The 17,777-nt window shown below is 35.0% G+C and overlaps 2 protein-coding genes across 3 annotated transcripts; one reads left to right on the forward strand and one right to left on the reverse strand.

The window, feature by feature from the left end:
• Positions 1–1,682: 1,682 nt before the first annotated feature.
• LOC140887870 (protein-lysine N-methyltransferase EFM1) lies at positions 1,683–8,255 on the forward strand. The gene is made up of 16 exons (XM_073295438.1): positions 1,683–1,784; positions 1,901–1,991; positions 2,739–2,913; positions 3,036–3,141; positions 3,387–3,469; positions 4,129–4,164; positions 4,249–4,412; positions 4,509–4,619; positions 4,950–5,030; positions 5,362–5,426; positions 6,158–6,214; positions 6,335–6,406; positions 6,632–6,877; positions 7,331–7,446; positions 7,734–7,829; positions 7,961–8,255. Exons 1-16 carry the CDS (start codon positions 1,719–1,721, stop codon positions 8,097–8,099), a joined length of 1,704 nt encoding a protein of 567 aa, XP_073151539.1. The 5' UTR covers positions 1,683–1,718; the 3' UTR covers positions 8,100–8,255.
• A 52-nt stretch (positions 8,256–8,307) lies between these two features.
• On the reverse strand, positions 8,308–11,309 carry LOC140887872 (uncharacterized). Of its 2 annotated transcripts, XM_073295440.1 has the most exons (4): positions 10,629–11,309; positions 9,161–10,346; positions 8,855–9,066; positions 8,308–8,771 (listed from the first exon to the last, which is right to left on the reverse strand). In XM_073295440.1, exons 2-4 carry the CDS (start codon positions 9,378–9,380, stop codon positions 8,388–8,390), a joined length of 816 nt encoding a protein of 271 aa, XP_073151541.1. In that variant the 5' UTR covers positions 9,381–10,346; positions 10,629–11,309; the 3' UTR covers positions 8,308–8,387. The 2 variants fall into 2 exon arrangements, with proteins under 2 accessions (XP_073151541.1, XP_073151540.1); XM_073295439.1 differs by lacking the exons at positions 8,308–8,771; positions 8,855–9,066 and having other exon boundaries at positions 9,380–10,346.
• Between the last annotated feature and the right edge of the window lie 6,468 nt (positions 11,310–17,777).

The following is a 17,777-nucleotide window of genomic DNA, read 5'->3' on the forward strand; positions in this document are numbered from 1 at the left end:
TCTATTCTTAAAATATGTTATCTATAACATTAATTACTCTTAAATTTTTTAATAAAAACAAAAAATATCAAAAACTAATTATTAATTTTACTTTCATCTAAATTTATATTTTCTTTTAATTTTTCGAAATAAATTATAATTCATTTTTATTTTTTAGTTTTTTATTGAGTATAACTTATCTCCTTAATTTTTTTTATTGTAACTTAAAACTTTAAAATTTTTAATTAATTATAATATCTTATAAAAGATATATAACTTAATAACAAAATTTTTATTTTAAAATAAAAATTTATAAACTTTTATAAATTTATAGTTAATATATTTGTATATTAGCATAAACCAAAATAAACACAAAATAATTTTAATATTTAGTGTTTATTTATATTATAATAATTAAGTTTAAATAATATTTTTATATTATAAAAATTATATTTTTGGTCACAAGAAAATATATTACAAAATAAAATGTATAAAATAACATAAAATTTTAAATTTTAGTTTTAAATTTTAAAATTTTTTGTATTTTATATTAAATTTTAATAAAAATTTTTAATCAAAATTTAATAAACTTTTGGTAAATCAAAATTTTTACATCCAATATTAGGCCCCGTTTGGTTTCAAAAGTCAGACAAAAAAAACACTTAAAAAAGTGTTTTTTTATTAACAAGGTGTTTGGTTGACCAAAAAATTGCTTAAATAAGCACTTTTTTAAGTCAAAACTAGATCTTTTTCAAAAGCAAAAAATTGTAGTTTTTAAAATCACTTATTTTTAAAAATCCCTACAAAATCCAAACGGGCTCTTATATATATATATATATATATATATATATATATATATATATATATATATATATTTCGTTTTGAAAAATTCGATAACCATTGAAAAATTCGATAACCATTCGTATATCATATATATATATATATATATATTTCGTTTTGAAAAATTCGATAACCATTGAAAAATTCGATAACCATTCGTATATCATTAAACTACTACACCATTTCGCTTTAAAAGTGCAAAATGATTTCAAAATGGAATTGTAATTTTTTAAGTTTTTATAGGGTAATTTGGTCATTTTAGAGATGAGTGTATAAATTAATGTACAATAATGGTTGTATCTCTGGCATTTTCTAAATTGAAAACATCCGTTTCAACTGTCCAAAGATGAAGCGCTATTCTTTGATTAAAGTACCGTTTGGTTCGAGTGATTAGATAAATAATACATAGAAAAATAATATAATGTAATATAAAATAAATAAAAAATTATAGTTAATATATTATTTGATTTGATTGATAGATTATAGTTTATTTGATTTGATTGATTAAATTTTATATAAAAATGATAAATTATCATTTTGTTATTTTAAGAATAAATAAAATATGAATAATATTATTTATAAGAGTAATATAGTAATTCAAATTCAATGATCTGATTGATGTAAGATAAATGATCAATGATTTGATTGATGTAAAATAATTAATAAAAAATGAATAAATAATATGACGAAAAAACACTGAATTGAATATGATAAGTTATACATGAATTATTAATACTTATGTCAAACGATAGAATACTTCATAAAAGTAAAAGGAATATTTATAAAACCTTAGTGCCAAAGTGCAATTTTTAAAAAAGCCGACATTTATTAATTTAAATTAAATTAAATTTCTTGAATTCTTTATTTTTCCTCTCCAGAAGTCCAAGAGTCAGTCGGCAATGCCCTCAACAATGGAGACGAGTTCAGAAGAAGCAAAGCTCGAGCTTTTTCTTCAGTGGCTAAAGGTTCCTTGATATCTCTTCGCGCAGCTGATTTTTTGTATTCTTGATTTTAATTTTGTGCATTTTGTCCTTGATATAATATCAATTGAAGAAACATTTCACTTGGCATTTGAATTCAGGTGAATGGAGTGGAGCTACGCGGTTGTGATATCAAATACTGTGGCTCGGACAAAGGGTTCGGAGTTTTCTCATCTGATGTTGCTCCTGATGGTAACCTGTGTTTTAACGAATTTAAATGAAATTGAATCAATTTCATTGTTGTGAACGCAAGCAGATAATCTCTCACAGCAGAAGAAAATTTCGAAACTTTTCTGCATTATAATATTATTTCAACAATTAGAATCTACGTCTGGCCTAAAATTGCGACTTCATTATTGGATAATATCCATCCCGGGTGACAATGTTGAGTATTTACCTTTTTTTCTATGTCCCAGACAATCAGGGAGCAAAAGGGTTCGAATATTGGATCCCGTCATTAGAAGCAACTAATCAAAACATGAAAGTTCAAATCTTTTGGGGAACTGAGAATTTTCTGAAGTGGTTTCCTCGTACTTCGAATAGAAATATTCGACTTTGTGCTAATAATACCCCACTCTAGATTGAAAACCAATTACTGTAAAAGCCGAAGCATTATTCCTACACACATGATACATGTAGTTCAAAAATCAAATGGCATGTACATGTTAATTATGATCTATTGCAATGCTGTTTATGGTGTAAACAAGTAAATGAACAGATATCTTGATGTTTGCAGTTGAATGCATAGAATTTGGTGAAATACATAAAATCATCTTAATGGATAAGATACGTAGTGTGTTAAAAAAGATTTGGATCTAGTTGCCGAGTTCTCGGCATAAAGGTATAACTGGACTAAATATGTTCATGTTCATTTTATCATTTTGTTGGAAGCCAAGATGAGGTACTTAATTTGTGTGATTTTTCTTGCTCTGAATTCAGGAATTTTGCTGGTGGTTCCTCTTGATTTAGCGATTACTCCTATGAGGGTACTACAAGATCCTTTACTTGGACCTGAATGCAGGGCAATGCTTGATGAAGGGGGAGTAGATGATCGACTGTTGATAATGCTGTTTCTAATAGTGGAACGTTTACGAAAGAACTCTCACTGGAAGCCGTACGCTGAGAATTTTATTATTTTCTCGTTTCTTCTTCAACAAGTGGAAAGCTGCTGAAAAAAGTATTTTATGGCATTATTTTAATTTGAACAATGATATCAACATGCGATCCTTATTTCAGGTATATTGATATGCTTCCTGATACATTTGGAAATCCGCTTTGGTTTTCTGAAGATGACCTTCTGGAGCTGAAGGGAACCACATTGCGTCGTGCTACTGAAATGCAGGTATCATCTCATTCATGCAAGTCGTGCAACTGTCTGGCTTTAATTACTTGGATTTCAAGTATTCTTCCCCATTGCTCAGGTTGTATAAATGACAACCTCACAATGCACCATAATGAAACTCAGCACAATCTCAAGTTCATAAATTTACTTTTTAAACATCTCTGGACATGTTTTTTTTATTTCTTTTGATGTTCTATATTATATAATATTCAGGATAGGATACTGAAGATAGGTTTGTATTGCAGAAGAAGAATTTGAAGTCTCTATTTGAAGGAAAAGTGAAGAAACTGGTAGAGAAGCTTTTGGCTCATGATGGCAATTCAGGAAGGTGCATTGAAACTCTATAACTTACAAAGAAACATCATTTTAGCATATAAAATGGAACAACAAAGAATTATGATTCAAAATAGCTTGTTCAGCTAACAAATTAGAGGTGAAACGCACATACTGGTAAACCCAATAAGCTTTTGTTGGATAACCCTTGGCACCTATAGGGAGTGAAGGAATACATCACCTTCGTAAATAAGAAACCATAAGGCTCAGAAATATAAGCATAAAATCCACATTAAGCTAATGATAGGGAGAGAGAAACAAACCACATGAGCTCAAAAATCAATGGAAATAATATGTGTAAAATTATCTACACATGAATCGAACATTAGTGATCCTTTATCGATTTTAAAGATGGTTAAAAAACTAACGGAGTTGATACGGCGAATCTGTTAAACTTCATAACTGTGTGAGTTATGGAAGGACAAGGTGATCATAATTGGAAGTTAGTCATAAAGTCCTGTGGGAAAAAAAATCAAATGGATATTTGGTAAAATAGAATTTTAGTTGTATGAGGATTCTTTAACCATGGTGCTTCTGAGTTATACTAGAGCGTTCTACACTCAATACTAATGGAGAATTTATGTTTTTCCCAAGATGTGTACTTAGCTGTTAGATTAGTCAAACATTGCTCACAATTTTCTATCTTTCTTGCAGTTTTGGTAGTGAAGTGAGATTTGAAGACTTCCTTTGGTACGATTCCCTCAGTTTGCTTGTTATACACGACCAAAATTCCTGTTATAGGCTACTTATATTGCACAGTGAATGTCTTTACAGGGCAAACTCTATATTTTGGGCTAGGGCATTAAATATTCCCTTTCCACGTTCATATGTGTTTCCAAGAGTTTCAGAAGAGCAAGACAGTACAAGCAGCATAAGACCTGATGCACCTTCTGAACATGTTTCTGTCGAAAAGTTGGTTAATATAGAAAGTGGAAAAAGTGAGGTCGCTCTTTCCACCTGTATATCATCTTTGTAAAATTTCTTCTCATTCTCCATGAAATATGTTAGAGTTGACCTTCTCGTAATTAAATCAGACCTTCAGGTAAATGACTCTGCTAGCCAAGTTTCCACAGTCACTTCCAATTTAGAAGGAGAGAATTTATGGGTTGAGGGTCTTGTCCCCGGCATTGATTTTTGCAATCATGGTAATATGTCTGCTTTGATGATTTTTCCATTATTTGCAGACGGCTACTTGAGTGATGTGTATTTAAATACCAGTCAACAAATTACGCAATTTCTGCCACCTATAAATACTGTTTGTTTAGTTTTCTTAGCTATTTCTCGAAGCTAGAGATTTACCATCCCATCCAAAATTTATCATTTATCCCCTCTAATTTTAGTTCCATAATGTGAATTACATATTAACTGTAAATTTCTTGTTCCTCCTCACCTTATACATCAAGTTGGTATAATTTGGAAATTTCTGATCTTGGTTGCTGCTTTTCTTTCTTAATTCTGCATACTTGGCTCCGAAGACTTCAAAGCTGCAGCAACTTGGGAAGTTGACGGAACTGGATCAACGACCGGAATTCCTTTTTCCATGTACCTACTTTCTGGTAGGAATCAATGACCCAAGGCTTGATTTTTGGACAAGTGATAGTGTTATTCAATCTTTTCTCAATCTAAGAAAATTGGAAAAGTTTACTAAATCACTTCAAATTTATGGTAAAGTCTTTTTTTACCTAATCGATCGCTAATCTTTGAGTTGCTATGTGAAAAATTCTTTCAATTATGATTTTATCACTCATTTTACAAATTATTCATGCAGATTGTGACAACCAGTTTTTTTTTTTTAATTGTTGACATATGGAGCCTTTTTAATTGTGTTACCTTCAGTAATTTATTTATCCTGATTTATGTGTAGCTGACAAAATGACTGTTTTTCAGTTGGGAAAAATAATTCCCAAGTCGAGAATGAGATTTCCATCAGTTACGGTAACAAGGGAAATGAGGTATATTAAACTTCTGCACATAATTTTCCTCAAGGCACTATCTTTGTTCATGCAGGTTTATTTGAGTTGTTTTAGAAGAATTGGATACAATTGCAAATGCATTCTCTTTTTTATGGAAATTTAGTAAACAATGCATTACGACAAGAAATTGTTGTCTATTTAGGGAAAGACAAAGTGTATTTACTTTTGAAAAACCAGATTTGCTATTCACTTCATGGAGTGAAATACAACTTTTATTTAATTGTAATAATGTGCATGATGCTTCTTGCATTTTCTCTTATAAGACTTGAATCTCAATGAGGCCTTGTAATCTAACCTCTGTTAGTTAGTGAGGTATCTTGCTTGTCGGAGAGGCAATGATTTGGTTTACCATTTCAGGCATTTCTGATGCTTTCATAAATGATTGAAAAGCAATAATTTCTTTTGTGCATAAAATCCTTGTGCTGTTGTGCAGACAATGCCAACATCGTGTATAATTCTTTGTATTTCAGCAACTTTTATTTTTCAATCACTTTTCTTAAACTCTTTCCTAATCGCATTTGTATTCAAGAATTCATAGCTTTCTTCTGTAGGAGGGTTTTAACATTGACAAAGGCGAAACAAAATCTATCTATGCGATAGTTTGTTGTGAACCATTTCAAGATGGATAATCAGAAATTCAGATAACTAGAGAAACCAGGAATTTTCTGTTTCTTTTTCAACATTCCATGATCAATTCAAGTTTGATGCAGGAATTGCTGTACTTGTATGGATTTGTTATAAAGGATAATCCAGATGACTATCTTATGGTAATTTATCTCCTATATTTGTTCTTTAAGTACTTTACGTTCTCTGCTCCATTAAAATATAATTTTTTTACCAACAGTGCTATTAGGAAAGCTTGATAGAAACCTATATCTATGTTGCAGATTCATTATCCTCTGGAAGCTATTTCCAATGTTCCTTTTTCTGAGGCCAAGGGGCAGCTTCTTGAAGTACAGGTCAAGATAGTCTACCAATTTTTTTTTTAATCTCATATGGTCAAGCTCTGCGCTGCACAAATTTTTATATACTTACGAAAGTTGTTAACCATTAAAGATTTTAATTATAAAAGAATGAATTAAAGGAGCAAATACCGAACTCTAGAAGTAATCAAATCGAATTAACATTCTGAGTTTTTACTTCGTTAACTCAAACAGGTTCATTTGTTTTCATATTTTGTATAGAAATGTGAGTTGAGATGTCTCTTGCCAAGGAGTTTGCTAAACAATGGTTTTTTCCCTGAAAGTTCATCTGGAGAAGCTAATAGCAAGGGTATGGATGGCCGAGGTTGCAATTATAGTTGGAGTGGCCACCGCAAAATACCCTCCTATGCCAGTAAACTTGTTTTTCCTGAAGACTTTTTGAGCGCCTTAAGAACAATAGCAATGAGAGAGAACGAGCTTTACGAGGTTTCATCATTTCTTGAAGAAGTATGTTTTGAGTTTTGGCTGCTTTATTCATCTTGATTTGGAAACTATTTGGGTGTTAGCTCAATAAAAAAGTTGTCGTCTTTATCTGAATAACGTGCATGATGCATGCACACATAAATATATTCATGCATGCACTTGTTTTATATGTATTGCCATGATTTCCGTTCTGTCGCTATTCTTATATTTGATGTTTACTTCAATCCTATTATACGCTTGTCACGCAAGGTTAAACTGGTATTTAACTACTAGATCATCGAAAAGTTCAGCTAGAAGTTAATACATTTTACTCGTATAACATTACATCTGTGTTCTATCCATACAAAAAGAAAAGTACTTGGATTGTGAATGATTTTGGCTGTATGCCTTCAGAAAAATGTGCCATTATATCTTCATGAGTTTAGTTATATCGAAATTGATCTTACTGACCGACTGAATTCTACAATTTTGCCAAAGGTTGTGGCATCTAGAGAAGATAAACAACCATCTGAAATGGATGTTCGAGCAGCAATATGGGAAGCTTGCGGGGATTCTGGGGCGTTACAGATACTCGTTGATCTTCTGAACATGAAGTACGTTTCTGCCTTTACTCTAATTGACTATCCTGGTGTCAACTGCATATAATTTGAAATCCACTCACAATTTTCCTCGTGAACATTTCCCCCCTTAATTTTGAAGTCAATATTGCCTCCATCTATAGCCATCACATGATTAGATTATTTTCAAATTTAACTCAGCAACACTTTTGAACTAAACTTTAACCAGATCAAAGATTACTCATCCTCCCGAAAAATACCAGTATGGTCCAAGCTTCTCTCTATTTATTATTGCATTTACCTTATGTTTTTTTTATGGGAAGGATGCTAGAACTTGAAGAGGGTTCCAGTACAGAAGAAAGCGACACCGAGTTGCTCAAGGTAGATGGTATACGAAACATACCCAAAACCAAAGAAAGGTATATACAACACACCAATTTAAGTTGATTGTACGCTTGTGTATTTAGTGCAAGTTCTTAGGACTTGTTCCAACTGCTGGCAAAGTTGATGGCACCGTTTTGTTTTGGTTTTCTGCTGCTCCTGGTACCAGTGGCTCTGTCGATAGCCTTTCGATGAGCACAAACAGATGGAGTAGCATCGTGTATAGACGAGGGCAGAAGCAACTGACTCGTAGATTCTTGAAAGAGGCGGAACATGCATTGGAGTTGGCATTAAGTGAAGGCAACTAGAGTTATGGGATTCAACCAGTTTTTTGTTCCTTGCTCGCTTGAAGAAGATGGCGATTTGATAGGATCGAACCACTGATTGCCGTCTCCCTTTGTTCATTATCATTATTTATATGTTCTTTTCTTTAACAATATCCAACAGAAATCTTATCTTATGAAATAAAGATCGAACAGCTTCAAAAACTGAAAATCCTAGAGCCTTAGCCCATGATATACCAATACAGTTAATTTTCTTCACAATATCTCAAAGATTTGTCATCAGCACAAGAAAAAATGAGACTGAAAACAAGTTCATTCTTCCAATCCAGCCACATTCTTAAGAGTCCACCCGATCGCATATGCAGCTGCACCAGCGATCGCCCCATTGAAGACCGTAATGCCAGCTGAGGCCCAGTAGTTTTGGCCAGCGATCTTCGCCTTTGCGATGCCTAAAACAGCGAGGGCCACAGCCGAAAGAATGCAGGCTCCGATGAACTTAACGTTCTGGTTGTGAGTGAATGGTATGAGGATTATGAACGACAAGATTGGAGCAGACCCGAATATGAGAAACGCCACGAATGTTACGAGCCCATTCTTCCATGGCTTCTCTGTTTGATCCGGTGGCAGCATCCCTTTCTCAGTCGCCATTTTTTCTTCGACGAACAAGTCTCCATACTTGCCGAATATGTTCACAACCTTCACACAACAAGAGCAGATCGTTACGGGGAATATTCCCATCAGTACTGGGTAAAAACCATGCATAAAAACATGTACTTTACATTGTTTGCATCATCGGCATCCATCCCAAGTTCCTGATAGCGGCGGATCAATTCTTGCTGCTGAAGCCTGCGGTGGTTCTCCACATCCCACTCCACGACGGACCTCTCGTTCGCCGCGAGATCTCTCTCGGTACTGGAAGACATGTAGTCTCCAAATCCCATCGATATCCCATCCGCCACCAGATTAGCAATTCCCAACACCAATACATCCACTGCAACATTCGTCGAACAATCACAACATATCAAACTCCAGATTCATCGATTCGTTAAAAAAATATATAAAGCATTGTGCTTTAAAAGTAGTACCAGAAGATAGGCGGCCGGCGGAGATGGAGGAAATAAGAGAAAACGACGTGATAATGGCATCAAGCCCAGCGTACACAATGCTCTTGGCGAATTCTCCTTTCCACGGCTCTTTCGGCCGATCAATATTCCTCCTCTCACCATCACCCGTTTCGCCTCCCAGAAATGGGCCATCACCCATTTCGCCTCTCAGAAATGGGACGTTGCTTTCAGGATCAGCCATCGATTTACGAGTTACTTTTTTGTTACTTTAGTCTGCTTCTTCATCTTCAGTGGAGAGTGGATAGAATATAAAGATTTGTGTGGAAGAAGAAAAAAGCCATGCCAGCATGCAGGCCAAGTGTCGATACCCCAGTTGGCTGCAAGATTTATACTCTAACACGTGTGAGGTTCCCATCTTTATTACGTACATTCATTGGTAAGCTTGACAAGTAGCTAGATTCAAGAATTTGGTACAACTTTCTTTCCATTTTAATTTCCTGCAACTTCTATCCCAAGTAGTGGCTGAAAACACTGCAGATGGCGTTGTACGTGCCTTTTACATTTCGAAATCCAAATCCCATTTTTCTTTCCATTTCGAAAAGTAAATATTGCAAGAACAGTTTCTGCATTCTTCAAATTTTACAAGAAAACAATCTACTTTTAGATCTGATGGTGAACCCTTGTATCAATTTTTGTACATACAAGATCGAAATTTATAGAGCTACATGTTTGCATGAAAATCATTCAAAACCTCACTCCACACCTCTATTTGCAACTCGTTACACATCTCTTCTACCTCACAATTGAACTTGGTCCACTCCACTCCCCTCTCCATATCTCTAACAAAAGCATCTCTTCTATCCTCCAATTCCCACTCAAACAACTCCTTACACTCTCCATTCTTCCAACACTTTGCAACCTCCAGAATCTTGCCATCAAACTCCAAATCATCTAGCTTTCCGGATAACGAAAGCTCGTGTTCGAAGAAATCTAGCATCAAACGATCATCATGGGCTTCACCATCTGTTTCCTTTACTTGACTCAGTAATCTCTTGGCTTTTTCTCCGACTTCATCCGCAACGATGCTCGTGTCCGAAAGGCTTGTACGACAAAGACTAATGGGTCCTTCGTTTTCAAGAAATAGAGAATCATGAAGCACTGAAATTGGGCTTTGCTGATCACACTCTTCAAATAATGGCCATTCTTCCTACACAATCAAATTAAATTAACATACATTAAAACCAATCCTTAAACCGCACGCCATTTATATTTTGTGATTAAAAAATTAGAAGTCAAACAAGTTTAAAATGTTCCCATTTGCTTCCAAATAAATTTAGTCAGCAAACAACCTCGAATCTTTGACAGCCAACCGACAAACATAAAGTGTAAAAAAATCAACAAACATGACAACCGTGTGCATGATTAATATTCCTGTCTCCGACCCTCCAAACATTTGACTAAATAAAACATATAAAATAAAATAAATTACCTTAGGAATCTTCGTCGTCATTTCATCTCTATTATTGAAGTACTCTTTATTTTCACCGCACCAAAATGGTAAATCCTCCGCTGTTAAATCACTTTGACTCCAGCTCGAACTCTTGCGGCCCGAGTACGAATTACTACTACTAATGCTGCTACTACTGGACGACGAGTCGTCGGTGATCGAGGTCAAATGATCTAAAGGTTTAGTTTGGTCCACGTCCAAGTCCCTAAAAGAGCTCCACCGTAGGATGTCCTTGACTTTGACTTTGACCTCCGTGAAATCCCGTGAAATGTCATTTTTACCCTTCCCTGTGGAGGCAAATGGGATCATCTTAACCAAGTTAACCACCTTGTGGAAGGCGGAGATGGTATGCATCGCAGCCGATTTGGATCGGCTTAAGAGTTGTACGTTTGACGGGTCGTTTGACTTTCGAGAAATTTTCATTGGGTACCACCGATCAGAGCCGATTGGTGAGGATGAAGAAGAACAAGAATGGCTGTGATCAGTATCTCTGAGAAAATCTTTGAGCATTAATGGCCTTTGATCCAAATCTTCTTGAAGGCTTGAAAAGATAGTGTGTGGATTATGTGATATTGGACCCATTTGTTTGTTTGTTTTTTTTTTTTGAAAAACAATATGTTTCTAAGAAATTTGTAGATTCACCGAAGGAGATTTGTGGGTGAAGTTTTAATCTTGAGATTTATGAAATGCTTTAGTTGTTGTGTGTATATATATAGTTGAAAAGAGACAATGAATGTAGGGGAAAATGACAAATTGCACGTAGACGCATGGACGTTTCGAATAGATTATAAAGATATATGTTTTTTGTTAATTAAAAAAATTAATTTAAGGTTGCTTTTGTGGCGAAGGTTGTTGGGAATTTAAAGAACATTATTGGGGGATTATGCTGTCGGTGTGTTTAATTAGTGCATGATCGAGGGGACATGACCATATTAATTCTCAAGCTAGCCGAGAGTTTGACATATTAGCCAATTTTACGGCGCCATTTGTAGTTTTGTAATCGTTTGGACGATGATATGTGTCGAATGTTCATTTATCGTTAACATTTGTCGTATTATAGAATTTATAAAACTCGTTATTTTTCAACGACATGAGAATATTGTTAAAGTAGTGTTTGGAATGAACAATTTAAGAGGATGTTCAAATCCGTCTCCTAAATCTATCGTATTCTTTTGAAATCAGAGCGGAGGATTTGAAATCTAATTCGACGATCCGTCAAATCAAACTGGAGGATTTGAAAATTATTACACTGTTCAAGTGTATTTTGATTCAAATTCATTCTCTAGCTTATTTATTTGAAATCCTTGTATTTCAAGTTCTCCCACAAATTCACTCAATATAAATTAATCTAAACAATCAAACAAATCAAAATTCATCAAGTCTTATGATGATGAATTCGTTATACGTATATTAGAAATGGACATCATAATGATATAGCAACATCAGTCCTAGATGTCTTTTGACTAGTCCAAGTCAGCATGGGGACAACATCTGTGATCACAATATTGTACAAATAATGGTGGCAGGGATTAAGAATATGGCAGTGCTGGTGCAATGTACGAATGGACCAAGATAAAAATTTATCACTAGATACATTTTCATAGTAAAATTAATTGATTTTAAATACGTATATAAATATATATATATATATATATATATATATATATATATATATATATATATATATTATGACGTGATAACCTGTCACCGCCACTTTTCGATCTAAATAGCCTGCAAATTACGATAATCAGATAACGCATCGAGAAAGTAATGTGCGATTGATTCCTTCGAAAATGTGTTGGTGGAAAAAATCGAACTTCTTAATCGTTTGTTAAACATGATACTTCATCAATTCGAACACTTGTTTATGACGTAAAATTAATTATATTGATTGTATGGTGTTGAGGGGTTGAATTGAATTGAAAATTTTATTTATATATATTTTTTTGAGAGGAAAATTTTTTATGTATATTTAATAACGTGTTTTGTCTGGTGGATTTCCTACCAAATTGCAGTAATGGCGCTCTTCGGTGACAGCATGATGGCACGTCTCAGTACAATGAGCTGCTTGTTCGGTACATCCATCACAAGGGATCCTATGCTTCTTTTCCTTATTTTGTAATTATTTTTTCAAATAAAATTAGTTTTTTTTTAAAAAAAAAAATTCAGCTAAGCTACTTGAATAATTTGCTCATATCTCCTCCTATGGATATAATAAATCTCCAGCATGTGAGATGTTATATGTACAGTCACGGCCTCAATGCAGATTTAAAGATTGAGATATTTCGGCTAAGCTACTTGAATAACTTGATCATATCTTTTCCTATAGATATAATGAATCTTCGGGTAAGTGAGATGCTACATGTACAGTCACGGTCTGTAGATTCAAGGGTTGAGATTTATGGATACATGTAGGTCCTATTATTTTTTTTAGTGGATCCCATAAATATTGATAAATATCCACCCTTAAATACATAATTGAGACAATACTTATAAAGGTAAGATGAAATTATTTTTTCATATATCGTTATGTTCCGTATTTAAATGAATTTAGTTATTAATCATAGTGATTGTATCATGCTCTGCTTCTTTTGTGTGGAGTATACAAATAGGGATCGTTCTATAAATCTCACAGGTGCCTTGAAAAAAATTAATGGAATAATTTAAGGTTTCGTCGCTGATTAAATTTAAGATGCTATTCGCAGTCAACAATTACAAGCGCGTGGACAGATGGACAGTCGGTTCCCGGACATTATATATTGGCCCATTAATATTCCTATTTCAATTACGAGTGGAGCCCGTTATATATTGGCCCGTAAAATGGTGAAGCCCATTATAATCGTGGAACTGTTAGAAATCATAAGTCTCAACCCAATTAAAACGACAAAAAAAATATCTGTAAAACGGGTCGCGTGTATTTAGTTATAATAGATTTTAGAGCAACTGGGTAGGGGTAAGTTAGATCCAATTTATACCTCAGTGGTCGTTTAACTTTGTTCATATTTATATTAGGAAGTAATATTTTTAATATAATGAAACTTTTTTTGTGAGCAAATTTTTTTTTTGAGAGGAAAAACTCGTAATAATATTAATGCAAACCGTCTATTACAAGTTGAACCAACCACAAAGGAAAATCACAATTCACCCAAATAAAAGATGAAGGGATAGAACAAGTAAAACTAGCAATACCATGGGCAACTCTGTTCGTCGTTCGACGAACATGAATAGCGTCCATAATCTTAGGTGGTTGCAAAAGCATTCTAGTTTCCATCGCACTCAGACCCACATATCCAAAATTCTCCATATTGGTTGTAACTGTTTGCACAGCCAATAAATAATCAGACTCCACTTGCACATTATTAAAGTTCTTCTCATAAAGCAACTTAACCCCCTCCTTTATTGCAAGAAGCTCTTCATGGACCACAGATAACGGTTTGGTGATTTGCTTATGTAAGGTCCAAAAAGTCCACTAGCTTAATCACGATCAATTGATTTAATTATATGATTTAATGCATGTTATTTATAATGTTAATTGTTATGTGAATTATGTGTTATATTATTTTTTAAAATAAAGTTTTAGGTTGGGTTTAATTTTGGGTCGTAGGGACGAGCCTAGCCTTGAAACGAGTTAAGAAAAATATTTTAAGTAAATTTAGTAGATGCAGAAGTATTTTATTGAGAGAGTAAAAATTTTAAAGAATTTTAAGTGTAACTAATGGGCCGTGTTGGAGCCCATTAGTCACAGAAAAAAAACGTTCAGAAGTTTTCTGAACTCTCATTTGAATGCTTACTCTTCTTTCTCAAAATCTCTCTCAAACACTGCGATCTCCAAGCTAGGGTTCTTCGGCTTCTCAAGGCTAGATCGTTCCGCAGTCCAGGTTAATCCCAATCAGACGATCCAGACAAGTTTTTACTGTTTTTAAACCCATTCAAGAATATAGTTATTTTCAAGATAAAACTCTAGGTGTTTGATTGATGATCTATGAATGTTTTCTTGAAAATTTCTATGAGTATGTTGCTTGATTGTGATACGTGAAGCATTCCTGAGATGTTCGGTTCATGTTTATTGAGTTTTGAAAGTTTTGAATGCACAAGATCAGATTTTTTGGGTAAAAGTAGTTTTGAAGGTTTTTAATTCAACATCTTTGAAATGATTGATGTATTGGTACAAGTTATTTTGAGATTATGATGTTGTTGAATGGTATTTTTGACGTCCCAAAGCATTGTGGGTTTTGAAGAAAGTGCAGAAAAGATCAGTTTTCGGAATCAGACGCCGCGACGGCGCGCCCGCGCTGCCGAGCAGAGCTGCGAAATCTCTGCGCACAGACGGCGCGCCCGCGCCGCTTTGTCGCATGAAGTGCGAGCGGGCGGCGCGCCCGCGCTGTTGAGACAGCGCGGCCGCGCCTTAGGCTCGATTTTTCCATCCCATTTTATGAGTTTTTGAGTCCTAAAAATCATGATTTTGATGCTTTAATGTATTTTAATTATTTTTAAGAATGTTCATGAAGAATTTTAAAGTTTTCAAGGTCCGAAACGGATGGAATGCCTCACGTGGGTCAGTCAAGTTATGTATTGCATGATTATGTGATTTTCTCATGAAAGTTAATTTCTCATGAAATGTTTTGACGGATTTTAAGCATGTAGCATCACGAGAAACTTTATGAGCATGTACGAAATTTATGAAATGACATGATAAGATGAATGATATGATGCATGGAAAATATTTTGATGATTTATGCGTCTTGTGGTGATTATATGGGGTATGCACTTCGGGATGAGCTCCGGAGTGGTTATCCAAACATGGCTCACGGGATGGTTATACGGGGTATGCACTTCGGGTTGAGCTTCGAAGCGGCTATCCAAAGATTGAAAGTTTATGGGCGTAATGCCATATGCTTGTTGATCAACAGGAAACTATGAATGACTCGTTATGACGGTTACCACATTACTCATACTTCATCTCCCCAAATATTTTTATGATATGGCTATATTAAAGTTATGTTTATTGCATTAGAGTTTAAGTTAATGTTTTCCTTTTAAAGTTAGAAAATTCTTTTCTACATGCTCTTGCTGAGTCTTTCGACTCAATATACTTGAATGGTGCAGGTAATGATGATGTGGATGCTTTTATTGATGATTATGTGGGCGGATATGAAGAAGAGGCAGGGGTCGGTTCAACGGGTAATGCATGAGTGTGAATGCTTTAGAATGGAAGATGTTTTAAACCTTTTTATTTGATGAGAGGCAAAAAAGTTTTAATTTTTTTTTTTAAGTTGATGGCCATGTTTTGGCAAATATTTTTAGATGCTATTTTATTTTGTGCACATTTTATACGCTATTTTAATAAATAAGATGATGCTTCCGCAAAGTTTTTATTTTTACCAAATTTTTAAGTAAGTATGTTTGAGTAACATTTCGATTGAGGAATTGGGACGTTACAGCTTACCAAAAGCAAGCAACAGTCTGCCCTGATCGTCTCTGGCCACACCACCAATACTGTACTTATTCAACTCTTCATTAAACGATGCATCCACATTCAGCTTCAAAAATTCCCACAGTCGGTACTGTCCACTTCGAGTTCCTCCTTTCCGTTACCCCATCCACTGCCAACACATCGCTCTCCTTAGCCTTATTAAATTCAGCTTGAAATATCGAACTCCATTCAATATTATTTGGTATTGGTCCTCTCCTATCTCCATGCCGATAAGTTTGTTTAATTTTTCAGATAGCCCACGTGGAAACCGCGAAATATTCAAAGTCCGCTTTGCAGAGTTGGCCCTTCATCCACCAACCAATTTCTCTCGTTCAAGTCCCTAAAGCCCTCCTCAGTAAATACATGAAATGGGTTTTCTTCCTGAGATGTTTTATCGATGCGCAATGAAATAATGAATGACATGTAGAGTCAAATGGAGCTCTACATAAATCACAGGCCTCGACAACTGGTACATGGTGATAAAATAAATTCTGGTTTGTGGCAATGCAGTCATGAGAAACATTCCACCAGAATAATTTAACTTTTGGTGGTAATGAAAGACCCCAGAGAAAGATCCACCACTTTTCATCAGACAGTTCAGACCGATTCTCCGGTCCATTAAACAGTCCTTGTTGGAATCTGCACCAATCCCTGACTGTATATTGACCCTTAGAGTCAAATCTCCAAAACAATGAATCTTTTTTATCAAAACTCGACAGTGGGGTTTTAAGGATTTCTTCCGCAATATAAGGGTTAAACATGCCTTGTATCAATTCTGAATCCCACAACCCATCTGTAATCAATGTGCTCACTGTGTGGTCTCGATCCCAAGGCACCACTGGAGGACCAATGGCGGACTGCATACTAGGGATCAACCTATCCTCAAATATATTAATAGACCGGCCATCACCAACTCTCCATGCCAGACCACTACACAGCAGCTCTTTGCTCCAGATAAGAGATCTCCAGATATAAGACGGATTACTTCCCAGGCCTGCATCCAAGATCGAAGTGTGTTTAAAATATCTGCTCCTTAGCACTTTGCCCGCCAAAGAATCCGGAGCCCGGACAAGGCGCCAAAGTTGCTTGACCAGGAGTGCTCGGTTGAAATCTTGCATTTTTCTGAAGCCTAGCCCACCCCTTCTCTTGGGTTTACAGAGAAAATTCCATGATCTCCAGTGCATTTTCCGCCTCCCATCCTCAATACCCCCCCAAAAATTTGCACATTCTCTTTCAATGTCCTCACAAACCATCGTCGGCACTCTGAAACAAGACATCGCATAGGTGGGTATTGCTTGCAATACCGACTTGATTAACACCTCCTTCCCTCCTGTAGTAAAACTCTTGTTGCTCCAACCCTGAATGTGTTTCACTACCCTCTCTGTGATGTATTTAAACTGAAGTATTTTACTGCGCATGGACACCGTAGGCAACCCCAGATTTAAATCATGTCTTTGCACCACTGGGATACTCAGAATTCTTTTCAATGTATCTATAAGTGTCAAATTAGTATTAGGATTTAGGACTAAAAGATAGAGCAGATTTATCATAGTTAATTATCTGCCCTGATGCCCTTTCATACAAACTGAGACATTCTTTGACCCATGCGCCCTCCTCCATATTTACCCGAAAAAAGATGAGACTGTCATCTGCAAAGA

Source organism: Henckelia pumila, chromosome 3, assembly GCF_033568475.1.
Source record: "Henckelia pumila isolate YLH828 chromosome 3, ASM3356847v2, whole genome shotgun sequence".
Classification (NCBI taxonomy): Eukaryota; Viridiplantae; Streptophyta; class Magnoliopsida; order Lamiales; family Gesneriaceae; genus Henckelia; species Henckelia pumila.